We start from the raw sequence: 15,805 nt of genomic DNA, 5'->3' as shown, positions 1-15,805 counted from the left end.
ACTGTGGAGTTGCATCAATCTCCACCACCTGCGATATCTCCTCTGTCGGGTCGCTCTCCACCTGATGAGAGCTGGGAAGCTTTAAGATAGAAACCTCATCGAATGTGACGTCCCTACTCAGCACAATATTTCTATCAACTGGATCCCATAGCTTGTATCCCTTGACACCACGCTTGAATCCTACAAATATGACATTCCTAGCTCAATGTTCCAATTTATCTACTCTCATATGATAAAATACAGGGCACCCAAATACCTTAAGCTGTCATAATCTCGTGCTGGCTCTCCCGACCACATCTCCATAGGGTCTTCCCCTCAATTACAGATGAAGGCAGCCTATTAATGAGGTGGCTCGCATATGTAAGTGCCTCAGTCCAAAAGATCTTCTCCAAACTACTCTGCGACAATAAACATCGGACCTTCTCCAGCAAAGACCGATTTAGCCTCTCTGCCACCCTATTTTACTGTGGTGTATGACTAACCGTGAAGTGCCTCTCTATGCCCTCGTCTCGACATAGCTATAGAAAGGGGTCTGAAGTATATTCACCACCGTTATCGGATCATAACGTCTTGATTTTTCTCTCAGTCTACAGTTCCAATCTCTTCTTCCACTCCACAAACAAATCTAGGACTTCACTCTTCTTCGTCATGGTGTACACCCAACATCGCCTAGAATAGTCATCTACAAACATGACGAACCAATATCGACCACCAAGTGATGCCGTCTTGGTGGGACCCCAAATATTTGTGTGCACGTAGTCCAGGTTGCCCCTCGTCCTATGAATAGCAGTTTCGAACTTCACATTCGTCTTCTTGCTAAGAACACAGTGCTCACAGAATTCCACTTTACCACTCTTGGCTTCCTTCAATAGCCCCTGCTTGCACAAAGCCTGTAGTGACTTCTCTCCTATGTGCCCCAACCTATAATGCCAAAGCCTGCTCATGTCCGCCTCTGAAATAGCTGAAGCAACCTGGCCAATTTTGATGCTCCCCTTCAGATAATACAAGTTTCGACTGCAGACTCCCTTCATCACCACCAAAGATCCCTTAGTAACCTTTGCTATAAAGTCTTCAAAGGTCACCTTGAATCCTTTTGCATCCAAAGCTCCAACTGAGATAAAATTCTTCTTCAGCTGAGGAACAAATCTCACCTCCTTTAATTCACGAACTACTCCATCGTGCATCCGAATCTGCACAGTACCTATCCCACAAATATCACAGGATTGGTCATTTCCCATGACTACAACTCCCCCATCGAGCTCCTCAAAAGATGCAAACCAGTCTCGCTTAGGGGTCACATGATAGGTAGCATCGGAATCAAGTATCCAATCTGATGCATCCAAGTGGTTCACCTCCGGAGTAACCAGTAGAGAAAAGCTCTAATCATCGGAATCATCGCCTTTTGCAACATTCACCTCATTGGCCTCCGGGCCCTTTTTCTTGCTATTCTCCTTTTCTTTAATCTTTGGACAATCTCTTTTCCAATGTCTCTGCTCCTTGCAGAATGCACATTGGTTCTTTCCTAGCTGGTGACGACCTCTTGATTTTGACCTTCCTCTATTACCACATTTCGGATATGGACTTCTACCTCTCGTCGACAAGGTCTCGCCTGAAGTACTAGCACTGAAAATATCCTTGTCATTCCTCCTCAAATCATAATTCATCAATGCATTAGTAACTTCACTATAGCTGATAGAAGATCTCCCGTTCAACAAAGTGAGCACAAAGGTATCATACTCCTCATCCGGTAAGGAGCCCAATAAGATAATAGCCTTGTACTCATCCGATATCTTCTCATCAACATTCGCCAAGTCCGACAACAACTTCGTATAGTTGTTTATATGAGCCGCAAGCGACGTGTCTCTGGACATCTGGAATGTGAATAACCTACGCAGCAAATGCAACATGTTCTCAATACTCTTCGTAAGGTACTTATTGTTGAAAATTTCTCACATCTTTATCGTATACATCATCCCAATCACATCATACTTTAGCTCCTGTTCCAAACATGACCTGATCACCCCACAAGCGTTCCTGTTCATCTTTTCCTATATCGCCTCTTCATACTTTGGTGTTCTCTCGTGGACCATGATGGTCTCCTCCAAGTTCTGAGCATTGAGCGCATCCTGTACGTCGCTCATCCACAAATCAAACTTGATTTTACCGTCATATTTCACCACACTAATTTTGGTGTTCTGAAAACCAACTTGAACTGTACTCGCCATCGACTTGCTGCTTTCACCTTCTTCTCCCATTGTAAACTAACTCCAAGTTGTAGAGAAAGAATCAAACTTTGATAGAAATTAAGAATTACTCAACTGAACCCTATATTGGATTCCAAATAGATCTCCTGTCCACACGAGGAAAGTGAAATCTTCAACGAAAACTCCTAATGTTATCTCCACCGAAGCCTGGAACTCTAAGAACCAAGCTTCACACAAGAATCTTCATCCACCTAATTCCAAAACCCTAGATCTGAAATCTGGGTCCTGATACCACTTATTGCGTGCAGCGAAAATTTTGACAGCACCTCGGAAGCACAACAAGAGAGTTAGGTCGCAATAGAAATTCTCGTTTCACCAAGGAAACAAGAACCAAAAGCAAAATATCTCAACAAAGTGAGATATCAGCTCTTCCTCTCATCAGTTCTATGACTGACTTGTCGAGGAAACCTAAATAAGCTATTACAAATCACACAAACAGCGAGACAACCAATTTTTACGTGGTTCGACAAATTGTCTACATCCACGGGGCAAGGAAGGGGGAGATATATTATTAGAGAGAATACATATAGGGTTTACAAACACACAAATTAAACCCTCACACAAACTCTCAAATCTCTCACAAATATCTCCACCAATGAATGCTCAAAACCCTAACAAAAGCCGCTGTAATTTTTCTCCACCTGCTGCAGCCGAAAAATTCACCTTTGTCGAAAAAAACCCTCTGCCTGCACCTATCTCCCGCAACCAATGAAGACAGCCTCAATTAAAAAAAACCTCCTCGCACACGATTTTCCCCCTCTACCTCATCCTAACACAAAACCCTAGGTTCGTATATTTATAGGAGAGGACTTGGGTGTTCGGGTGGGCCATCACCACGCGGAAACAGCGAAACGGTGTTCTCTGCGTTGTTTTTTTTTTCAAAGCTTGCACGGGGCCCCCACTTCCTATCCGCGTTCACACATCAGATATAGGTTTTGTTTGTTTTTAGCAACAATATGTATAGAAATTATTCGCCATTACGATCAGCTTAGTTTAACTGTGTAAAGTAAACAGTGTAACTATTTCAATTTCAGGGAGAAGATGAGAGTTTATAAGATGTTTGATTTGTGATGAAAAATGCCACTATATCAAATAATTTGTTTTGTTTTTTGTAAGAAAGACATGTTAATGCTTTTGTTTTTAGGAGAGGGTGTCGACACGGTACCTTATGCGCTTTATTTTCTATTTTTTTTCTATTTTATCTTTGGTACTTGTACGAATCTGATACTTGAGATATCATCGCTTTGATTGCACCTACATCTGAACTTTTTGATGTTAGAAATTGAAAACTAACAGTGTTTTAGGGAGTAAGATTGATAATATCTAATAAGTTACCAAGAAACCCAACTTTTTTGAATAATAACTAAATCACCAGCGTTAATTCAAGGGCGCATCCATGATTTCCATCCAATGTTCAGCACTAAAGTTAAACATGCTTTTTTTATTTTTTATTTTTTATTTGTGTATTGTAGTTTCTTGTGCTTATTATTGCTTTCTTCTGTGCTTCATTTTCTTATACATGAGGTGTTCTATTTTCCTGTGTTTTGCTTTATTGTGTGCTTCGTTCCCGGTAGTTAAAAAAAGGACTCGATCACATAAACCTGCGCAATAATGGATACAAGTGAATATCACATAATCAAAAATCAAGATAAAAATCTTAGAAGAAATTTTCTAAATAAACCCATTTAGATTTTTTTTAAAAAAATCGACCTCATTGAGTTTTTTTTTTTTACAAAAATCGACCCACTTTCTCGTCACGTCAGCATCGTGGCGAGAAAGTGAGTCGGTTTTTTTAATTCGGTTCCTAAATAGTCGGGGTTGTCAACCAGACTTTTTAAGAGCTTGCAAATCCCCAATTACAACCCTAAACCCTAATATTATATGTACTAAATAGTCGGGGTTGACAACCCCGACTATTTAAAAACCGGATTAAAATAAAAAAATAGGTTAATTTTTATAAAAAAACTCAAGGAGCTCGATTATTATTTTTTAAACGTGAATGAATTTGTTTAGAAAATTTCTTCAAAAACCTTAAGTTAGGCTGGGTTATGTCAGGTACATACTAAAAGGTCTAATCCAATAATAACCAATTAAAACTAATCCACGTTGCATCTTTTCGTGATGGTCAAACTATTATCATTTTCCTTCCTCTTCCTCCAATTTGTCGGAGTTATCACGTGACGCATTCGTGTAGCGCACGATGCACGAGGTTCATTCATTTATTTATCCACACTTTCGCGTGCAAGGCAACCCGGCCAGCAGTTGTCAGTTAAACGAAGGTATATAGCAAATATTTATTAATTAAAAAAATTAGTGAAGCAAGCAAAAAGATTAAAATTGACAAGATAATTATTATTTCCCCAGCTGTCCCTATGATTTTGGATCCCACTCAACCACAAACTGTGGGCTGTGGTTGAGGAATCTTCAACAGTTCAAAAGCACCCTCAAGCAGAGGAAGGGGCCCCACACATAAATACTGCTAGGGTCCAGTACAATGATATTTCTGAAGGAGCGCTGCTATAGGGATCCAAAACATAAGACCAATGGAGGGGACATGTGAGATGTCCCCTCCCTATTGTATAATAAGCTGGTCATGCTAGCTCATTATGCAATAGGAGGTGGACATCTCTCAATGAAGCATTTTTCTTTCTAAAGTTACGGGTAACACTAAGTCAAACGTAGCAGTTGACTCAGCGAGCGATGGGTGAACATTAACTTTTAAGAGCCAAGCCAACTAAATACTGATGGCATTAATTGGGAAAATGTCATTTGCGCCCATCTTGCGTGCCACAAATAAGGAGGGGGGCACAGACAGATGTGGGTCCCACCCTCCTATTTGTGGCACGCGAGATGGGCTGCGTGCCCATGTTGCGTGCGTCAAATAGCAAGGTTCTATTGTGGTACAAAGATGTTTCAAATATTGGATTTATTTTTAAAGTCTAACATTTCTAGAGAGAGAGAGGGAGGGAGGGAGGGAGGGAGAGATGGAGGCTAGAGAGAGAAAGGCAATGGCAATGGTGGCACTGCGTGCAATAATAATTCTTCAGCTCCTTTGCTCTGCTAGTAGCGTTGCTGCCGCCATAGATCGCAGGGAATTTCCTCAGGCTTTCCTCTTTGGGACCTCCACCTCAGCTTATCAGGCAAGTATCTTAATTTGTTGTTTAGTTGCTTAATCTCGTCGTTAATTACCAAGGTAATTTGTTGCTAAGAAGAAGAAGAGGAAGAAGATGGAGGAGAAAGCAGGTTTAGATTAACTCGCAAAAACCTAAACCCATCATTCTAAATATAACTTATAATCATCATCATTATCTTAAGGGAAAAAACAGCTATTAATTTGTTATCATACCTCTGATCTGTGTATGACATTTATAATTATAATATTTGTTCACGAAATGATAAATAATTTCTGTAGAAGGAACAAAATAAGTCTATGCCACATTTTTACGTGTTTTTTTAATTATTAATTAAGGCTTAATTAATTGCTGATATACCCCTCTCATACTATCACCAAATCTTTTTTTACCCTTTTTAGGGTCTTTATTTATGCAACAATAGATTTCACCTGACGGGCCTATCTGCAACGATAAAACTCTTTCTGGAAAGTTTATATGCAACAATAGAACTACGTAAACTAGGGAGTAAGTCTAATATGGCAATAGTACTGGGGTCTATCTGCAATTAACCGTCTAAGCACACCATCATATTCCCAAAAAATGTAAACAAGGTAAGCATCTTTGTTTTTTCTTTTTAATAAATGAACTAAAGTAAGCATCATATTAATGTTCTTTTATAGAAAAAAAGAACAAGAGCATCTTTTTCTTTTTCTTTTCTTTTTTTTTTTTGTTAAATACCCCAGGTTGGACATTATCGGATTTTGGTGCCCACTTACGTGATGGGCTTTTCATGACACTGTTGCAGGGAAGAAAAATGGGACGAAAATTTTGAAAACGATGTGGCGTATTTTTATTATACATAGTATTCGATTATTGTTTTTTTTTTCTTTTTTGGGAACATAGAAGTTCAAGATTCTTATTTATTTTTTCATAAAAAATAGAACGAGATTATTTATTGGACAACCACATTATCTGTATATTATATATAATTATATTGTTTAGTTACAAGATAAAAATACAAATACATTATTTTTTTCCCTTCAAATTTATCCATGTTCGTATTCATATTTAATGAACGTGAGCTATGAAATTCATGTCTAATCCATATCGAATCAAAAAATTCGACCCTTTTTTTCTAAATATGCAAAAGGAACGAATATACGTATGTGAAAATTTACAGAAATTTGTGAAATTTCCTAATCGCTTATCTTGACTTATAAAGATGAAGAATCAATTTGTTTACCAAATTGGATTCTTGTTTTAGCTTTTAGTAAGGTTTGGTCGAACCTCATTTTCATTAAAGGTCAGCTACAGAAGCTTTCATGGACCAAAACTTATCCGTTAGGTAACCCATATTTTTTGTTGTGGGCCCACAAGAAAAGCGTAGAAAAGTTATATTTGTTGAGGAGTTTGGATGTTCGAAAGCCGGAGAGCAACGCACTTTCAACGCTTTTTTTTTGAGATACTTTCAACGCTTTTAGTTTAGGGGCTGTTTGGTTGGCATTTTTTGCATTTGTTTCTATGTCATAACTGACAAAAGCTGTCAGTTTTGACAGCTATACTTGCAAAAACGTTCCAAAATGAGCGTTTTTGCAAGTAAAGCTGCCAAAACTGACAGCTTTTATCAGTTATGACAGGGAAACCCAAACAAAAAAGCCAACCAAACAGATGTTTTGTTGAAAGTGACGGTGAATAATAAATGAAAGAGAAAATTTACAAAATAGTCCGTTTTTGCTAATTATTTAGCAAAATAGACTGTTTTGCTAAATAATTAGCAAAATAGACCTCTTTTGAAAAAAAGAGGTCGATTTTGAAAAACAAGCCTCAGAAAACATACGAGACTACTAGTCCCGTATGTTTAAAGCCAACTTAATCACGGATTAGTGACTCAGAAAACATACGGGACTAGTAGTCCCGTATGTTTTCTGAGTTCATCTCAATGTTTTGTGAAATTTTCTGAGTTCACTAATCTGTGATTAAAATATACGGGACTACTAGTCCCGTATGTTTTCTGAGCTGTTTTGCAAAATAGACCTCTTTTTGGCCTGTTGGCCAAAAAGATGTCTATTTTGCTAATTATTTAGCAAAACGGTCTATTTTGCTAAATAATTAGCAAAAACAGACTATGTTGCAAATTTTCCCTAAATTGAAAAGAACACCAGCATAAGATTAATACACATTAAACTTTTTTTCTTATAAAGTGCAGAAAGAAGTTTAAAAATGGGGAAAAATAGAGAATTAAAAAAAATTATTCAGTTAATATACTCGCCGATAGTGCAATATAATTTTAAATATATATAAAAATATGAACTTTAAGTTTGCCAATCGATTCCAAAAGGTAAAGATTCCAAAACACGAGTTGGTCAGATTATTTTTGCAAATATTCTGATTCTTGTGAGGAAAAATAGTAACTTTTTTCTTGCAGGGTTATCTAAATTTTTTGCTGAAATCGTCCTAATTATGTGCTAGTAAGCATTTGCTTTCAGTTGGCGAGTTTTTATAGAGTTTCTCAGTCACAATGCGTGTAAATCGTAATTTGTTGTTATGTCAGCATATTAAAATTGTGGATTAGATTAGGGCATAATTTGTTTATTAAATTTTTTTTCTTCTTCGACTTGTTTCTTTATTGGATCATTTATGTCAGCATATTAAAATTGTGGATTAGATTAGGGCATAATTTGTTTATTAAATTTTTTTTCTTCTTCGACTTGTTTCTTTATTGGATCATTTATGTCAGCATATTAAAATTGTGGATTAGATTAGGGCATAATTTGTTTATTAAATTTTTTTTCTTCTTCGAATTGTTTATTGGATCATTTATTAACAATTTGGAATAGATTTGTGCACGACTTGTTTCTTTTTTCCTTCAAACTATGATGCATGAACTCGCGATGCCCTCTTGTGGTTTGATGAAATGCTTCAATAACTTAAAAAGTTATTGAAATCAAGATGCTCTGAGATATGAACTGATGATGACTCTTTTCGTTTGGTGAAACGCCTCAACTGAATCTGAGCTTTTCTTCGCATAGTTCGTTCGGTCAATCTATTAAAATTTATACTTGGTGTTTTTCTTTCTTTCTTCAATTTACGATGCCCTGATATCTGAACTAATGATGCCCTCTGGTTGTTTGCTGAAATGATTCAACTAATTCTGACTTCTTGAAACAGCTTACTGAGAAATCAAGTAATTAATTCAGGGGGTGTTTGGCAATTTGAAAATGAATTGAAAATGTGTTGGTATCTTTTCTTGTGCAGATAACTTTCAAGTTTACGTCAGCATGTAAGTGAAATATAGTGTTTGTTCGAAAAACCAATTTATTGTTGAAAACGCAATTTGAAGATGATGTGGCAAAATAGGATTAATTAATAAATATGGATAAAGTCATTTGGTTAAACTTAGTTACTAGTTTATCACTTTCACGTGAATTCGCCATTTTTTTAGGGGAAGCCAAAGTTGCATTAAGTCCTATGCGACAACTTCTTGCGTTTCACTTTCGTAACTGCTTGCATGCAAACATACACCTAAAATGTTTAAAAAAGTATTGGCATTACATCCAATTTATAGGATGATTATCAGAAACTATCACAAATTCACCTTACTATTACAAGAAACCACCACGAACTTGAATAAAATTTTGTTTATGTGTAAACGTCTATGGAACTTATTTCTTTATCAATGCCTTCAGATAGAAGGTGCAGTTTCAGAAGGTAACAAAGGTTTAAGCAATTGGGACGTTTTCAGTCATTTGCCAGGTAATTAGACTTAATTTTAATGCGAAGCTGTACTATACCTTCATAATCGAATAAATAGTTTTAGTTTCTTTGTATCAGGAAAAATACATGATGGCAGCAATGGTGATGTTGCCGATGACCACTATCATCGATATTTGGTAAAAGATGACACACTATGAATACTGGAGTTGATATGGATTTATGCTATACTATTCTATAATATGATGGAATATCACTTAAACAGGACGATATCGAGTTGATGCATTCTCTTGGTGTTAACTCCTATAGATTTTCCTTATCATGGTCGAGGATTCTCCCAAGTGAGTTTAAGCATTGTTGAATCCTACATTGTTTTTACTAAACTAATCAATTTAATTCATGCGTAAGTATATATATTTTAACTATCAGGAGGAAGATTTGGAGAGGTTAATCCAGTGGGCATAGAGTTTTACAACAACCTTATTGATGCTCTTTTAGTCAAAGGTATTGATTATTTGTTTCTAACTTTCTTTCTGAATTCTTATTATGTTAGATAGAGTGATAAACTCACAATATATAGTATTGTTAATGTCTGGAGCAGGAATACAGCCTTTTGTCACACTGAGTCATTTTGATATACCTCAAGAACTTGAAGATCGATATGGTGCATGGCTGAGTCCCCAGTTACAGTAATTTCATTTCCTTCCTCTGATTTTAAAACCTTGTTTGTCTCTAAATATAGTATGTCATGGAATGATCCTCATCATCATAGTCATAACCAATGCAGATGATACCATGCATACATGCCAAAATTAAGGGAGCGAAGTTTATTCTGCCAGAAATTGTTACACGAAACGTAGTTCTCTGAATTTTAAGTAAAATAATGCAAAACGATATTTTTAATTTCTGTCATCCTAAACAATTGTATTACAGCTTATGCCTAGAGACAGGTACAGGTGAAACTAAAACTAAAACTAGATGCTGCTAAAAGTATAGACAAAACATGGGTGTAGTTGTATTTCACAGAACAAAGACGGTCTTACCTTGTGTTTTACTTTTTCCAGAGAGAATCGACACATAATATATTTGAAGAGGGGGAAAAGAGGGAGAACTGCAATAGGAGAAGTTAAGGGATTAGTAAATTTTCTACTCTCACTCGCTATGTTTAAGTTGAACGGATTTTAGCATCTAATTTCACTCGAAGCTATCAGGCAGGATTTACTATAAAACATTTGCTACCAAGAAAAGGTAACCAGCTGGTTTTTACTTTCCAATTATTCTAAAGAATTTACTAATGGAAAAGAATGATTTCATTAAAAAGGAAGAAAGAATATAGAGAAAAGAAAGAAAATGGATGATTTCATTACAGAGTACCACATGGAATTGGTATAATGAGTTATGTACTTTTTTTTTTTTTGGTCATTTGCTCTCAGGGAAGATTTTGGACATTATGCAGAAGTATGTTTTAAGGCATTTGGTGATAGAGTAAAATTCTGGACAACATTTAATGAGCCAAACTTTATGGTGAAATTTGGTTATAGCGTTGGAACGTACCCTCCAGGTCATTGTTCAGAGCCATATGGGAACTGTGCATTTGGCGATTCTTCATCTGAACCATATATCGCCGCACATAACATTATATTGTCGCATGCAACAGCAGTGGATATCTACAGGAAATTTTATCAGGTAAAAGTTTTAGGATCTTTAGTTTTAAAGTTAAAGAATTTATATGTTTCTAGATGCGATAAGAAAAAACTTATAAGAGTTCTATTATTCAGGTAAGTCAAGGAGGCTCTATTGGATTAGTGATTCAGAGCAAGTGGTATGAGCCCCTAAGAAATGCTACCCAAGATTTATTGGCGGCTCAACGGGTTTTATCTTTTGCAGTTGGATGGTAATAACTTTTTCTTAAATGCACAAAATTCACCATATGAAATCTCCCTTTCTTGCATGCCATGCCATTTAAATTTCCTAAAAACAGGAGAAGGGACTTCCATAAACTTTACATAATCTAGCTCCTCATTATTTTTTTCTTAAATACACTAATACAGATTGTTACTTACACAGGTTCCTAGATCCTATAATGTTTGGTGATTATCCTGTCGAAATGCGCAGAGTTCTTGGATCAAGATTACCACAATTCACATCTGAAGACAGGAGAAAACTTCAGAATAAATTGGATTTCATTGGACTCAATCAATATACAGCTGTTTATGTGAAAGACTGTATTTATTCGCCATGCGTGGTGGATACCAACGATGGAAATGCATTAGTATCCACATCTGCAGAAAGAAATGGTATACCCATTGGATACCCGGTAAGAACCAATGCAATATGGAAGGAAAAGGGAATACATCACCATCAGAATTTAATTAAAATTAAAAGAGTTCTGAGTCTGTGAGGTTCCTTATTTATCTGTTGATGCTGTAGACTGGAATCCCAAATTTTGACGCGGTTCCACATGGAATAGAGAAGTTGGTCCTCTACGTCATGGAAAGATATAATAACACTCCTATGTACATCACGGAAAATGGTAAGTTGCACAATGATGGAAATTCAATGTTATGTTCTATTTCTTCCCCCTCTATGGTTTAAGTTCTACCTAAAATATCACGTGATTAAGTTTCAGTTTTATTCGTTTTAGTCAGAGATAATAACCTTTCTATTTCATTGAATATGGTCTGATATGTGCATTTACATGTTTGTTCCCAGGTTATAGCCAAAAATGCCATGATGGGACTCCCACCGATGAGTTACTCAGTGATGAGGAAAGAATAGACTTCATCGGAAGCTACCTCACTTCTCTTTCTGCTGCCATGAGGTGAGTTTAGCCTCTATATCAGCGTCTCTTTTGATCTGTTTCACATCATATATGCCACGACTTTGTTCTATACTGACATATAGATAGATAGCGACATTGAGAAACTTATGTTTGATAAATTTGTTATCAGTTTTTGAGTTTATTTCATTAGGTGTCTCATGGATCAAATTCTAGATCTTTTCGTAACTGTCGCAACTTGGATAGGTTTGAACAGGTCTTAACTTCTATATAATGGCATGACGACGTCGAGCTATATTTACCCTCTCTCATGAACTAAACACAAAAAGACTTGTCTTGAATCAGATTCAAATGCGAATTCAACTCTTGTTAATGTCTTCTCTATCGCTATCAGTATCATCTCCTCATACCGCGTTATATATCTTGCAGTCTATAGCTCTTTATACATAAACATCTTCTTATACATGCTAATATTTGTTCTCGATGAGGTACAAATGAGGGGCTTCAAATCTTTTTCTTGTTATGTTTTAGGCAAGGAGCAGACGTTCGGGGCTATTTCGTGTGGACTCTGATGGATAATTTTGAGTGGGCATTTGGCTACACGCTAAGATTTGGATTGTATCACGTAGACTACAAAACACAAGAGAGAATTCCAAGATTATCTGCAAAATGGTACAAGCTTCTCGAACCTAAAAATATTTAGAAGAAGTTGAAATTAAAGACCTAGCAGTATCAAAGTTGATGATTTCGTCGAACTATTAAACGACTTTAAGTTTATATTCTAAATATCAGACGCGAAGAAACATTAAGGATACGTTCAATAATTATCAACGCAACCAGATTAACGGTCATGCAATGCTTTCTTACTTTGAATAACTGAAAGACGACGACATAAGTTCGTTGTTCAAGACAACATCTCAATTATACTAAATCAATGTGAAAGACCAATGATTTCTAGTAAGTTTCAAGCTTATACCCTTACACAAAGAACATATTCAGAAGGGTATAGTGCCATAATCTATCTAGACAAAACTATACCAAAGAATATAAATCCTTTATTCCGGATATCTGTAGTCAGGCACTGAAGAAAATGGGAAAATTTCAAAGGGTATTCGAGTCGCCATATGTCAACAATGGGAAAACGAAATTTGACAGAACATTATCCTTCCTACCAAATATGAAGATTTGACCCACTAGTAAGGGAACCACATTTTAAACATATCCCTTCAATAAGAAAGATTACGATCTTGACGAAGAAAGGGAATTAGCTACAATAGAGTTCTTTGAAGCCTTCACTACAATAATGAGAAGATGATCATATAAAAGATTTTAATATATTAATATCTCCCTTGTTATTTTCAAAGAACAGAATGTAGAAGAAATTTGAGGAAGAGATGGTTTTAGGACCCATCGCCACCAGAGCAAAAGAACAGAAATGTAATGCTAAAACCCTTATAATTGTATTTTAAATAGTTAATGGAGTTCCACTTCTCAGATGTAGCGGTGCAGTTTCTGAAGGCAACAAAGGTCAAAGTACCAAAATATTTGGATAAATCATATTTAACCAAATATATTTGGATAAATTTTGATTTATTATTGCCTTACTTTTTTTTTTTTGACTTAATTCCAACCCTCATTTCATAGATGTCTATAAAACTCTACACAAATGGAAAAATCCTAACTACGCTAGAATTAGTTTTCCTAGAAATCTACACTAAAATCAATCCTTCAAACAGGATTTCACATCTGCCAAATGTGTGAAATATTGAAAAAAACTCTTTGAGTTTCGTCAATAGAATAAAAACCATAGTAAAATATTCGGTATCGGGTCCTCTACATGCGGTAACTATGCAGAAAGCTCAATTCTTAAATCCTTCATTGGATCATATCTCTATTTTCAAGAACCAAAATGAGAGACGCCATACAGATTTTCAAGAATGAAACTAGTATTTCAAATACCACTATAATATTGGCCAAAATATATTCTATTTTCATGATAAGAAAATATATTTCTAAATGAATTGTTATGAGCTGCTTCATGTACATGATTATAGTCGACAATTCTTACTCAGTTTAAGCTCTTAATGAAATTATTTTTCAGACATATACTTAGTTTTTATTTATTTATTTATCTGTCGAAAATCCGTGAACTGTGCGAGTTTGGTTGATTGGAAGAGTGATAATCATAATTCAGTCTCCTTGTATTCTTGGAAAAATCACAGGATTGGTAGCTAACGCGAGACGTTGCTGACAACCATCTATCATGTCTATATGGTTAACGATGATTCATATAAACTTTGATTTTGTGGATGATTATTTTGCAATTTTACATAAAAGCTTTTGATTGCTATTACAATAATCTACTCATGATACAATGATTTGTTCTATAAAACAGCAAGATATCAACTTGATACATTCCCTGCGGAGCTTAACGCCCTACAGATTTTCGATATCATGGTTCAGAGTTTCTTCAAGTGGAGTTCATTTGTTTTATGGGCCTCTATATGATATTTAGTTTAAAACTATGCGACAAATTTGAAAAACATCCTATTTATCAAAAAAAATTCGCAAATTCCGACCTATACTAAAAAATTTTATCAAAACCGACCTAGTTTCAACCGTCTGAGCTGAAACGGTCGTTTTGACAACATGTTCTGAAACTTCACGCCGGACTTTTCACTCCCGTTGAAGTTTTGTATATGGCTACAAAAATTTCACGGGACTTGATTGTCCCGTAAATTTCGCCGCTAAGATTTTTTTCTTCATGTGGGAGATATTGCGAATTGGGGTGAAGGATCATAAACCTCAATTCAGGCTGAGCTCGAAAGTCTGGTTGAACTTCAGCGTGATGAAGCTTCATGGCCCGGAGCGCGGTCAGGCCGAGGTCGAGAAGACCTTCAGGGCGAGCTCGAGTTAAGCGGCTTCAGGCGATAGCTCGTGGCGCATGCGAACTTTAGCCGGACTGAGGTCGGCGACGGTTCAGGCGATCGTTTGAAAGCAGGCGAGCTCGACGAGATCAGGACGAGCTTCGAACGACGAGTTGAGGCGAGGTCTTGCGTGCATGCGGGGCGACTCGCTAAGAATGCTCGCAGAAAGCCAAACGACAGCCCTGTTCCACAGCCTGTCGCTCTCTTCCTAGGGTTTCTCTATAAAAGGGAACCCAGAGCAACCCCCCCCCCCCCCGGCCCCGTCGATTGCTTCATCTCGCGTGCGATTTGCAGCGCGGCGAAAATCTTGAGCCCTGATTTTTCTCTCTTCGCCACTCAGATCTAGACGGCGGCGACGGTGTTCTCTGCCTTCTCTCTTCGTTCTTATTTCCAGCTTCTCATTGGAGAATTATTTTGAGGGAGATTAAGAAGGGGCGGAGGTTTAATTATAAGGAGAAGATGATATTTAAGGATAGATGATTTAACACTGTAGCTCAATGTTTGGGGAAATTTTTTTGGCGAAAGGAATCTCGCTAAAGTTTTGTAATTTCTGAGAATTAAATACAAGAACATTTACTGTCTGGCACTCCCAAGAACGTACTGCAGTTGACCGAACCTCGTTAATACTGGTGTGTATTTTTCTCTATTATTACGTTTCTGCTGTGTTTGGGATTTCGTGCGTAAATTCGCCAACATCATATGGTGCCTGGCTCATCCCGCCAAAATACAGTAAAATCTCTTTTTCCAATAATTACATTTCTTAGCATATTTCACATAACTGTGTTTGACAACATTTTTTACTTTTTTCTCAAAAATTTTCATTGCAGATTTCAGCATATTTTTGCCCCAGAAGTATGTTTGAGGAATTTGGCGATCGACAGTAGAACATTGGAGCCCTTTTAATGAGCCGAACCTTCATGCCTCAAGCAACAGTTATTTTGCGCGGAAGGTATCCACCGTGGGTCGTTGCTCCAAACCCTTCCGGAGATTGCTCCTCTGGAAATTCGACGT

General features: G+C 36.7%; 1 protein-coding gene across 1 annotated transcript; it reads left to right on the top strand.

The window, feature by feature from the left end:
• LOC109836242 (beta-glucosidase 18-like) lies at positions 5,227-12,570 on the top strand. The gene is made up of 12 exons (XM_020404107.1): positions 5,227-5,404; positions 9,064-9,130; positions 9,209-9,267; positions 9,354-9,429; positions 9,518-9,592; positions 9,690-9,777; positions 10,522-10,774; positions 10,867-10,982; positions 11,156-11,405; positions 11,519-11,621; positions 11,801-11,909; positions 12,399-12,570. The coding sequence occupies exons 1-12, from the start codon at positions 5,249-5,251 to the stop codon at positions 12,568-12,570; spliced, it is 1,524 nt and encodes a 507-aa protein (XP_020259696.1). The 5' UTR covers positions 5,227-5,248.

This window comes from Asparagus officinalis, chromosome 4 (genome assembly GCF_001876935.1).
Source record: "Asparagus officinalis chromosome 4, Aspof.V1, whole genome shotgun sequence".
NCBI classification, from domain to species: domain Eukaryota; kingdom Viridiplantae; phylum Streptophyta; class Magnoliopsida; order Asparagales; family Asparagaceae; genus Asparagus; species Asparagus officinalis.
This window is presented reverse-complemented; position numbering and strand designations above follow the sequence as displayed.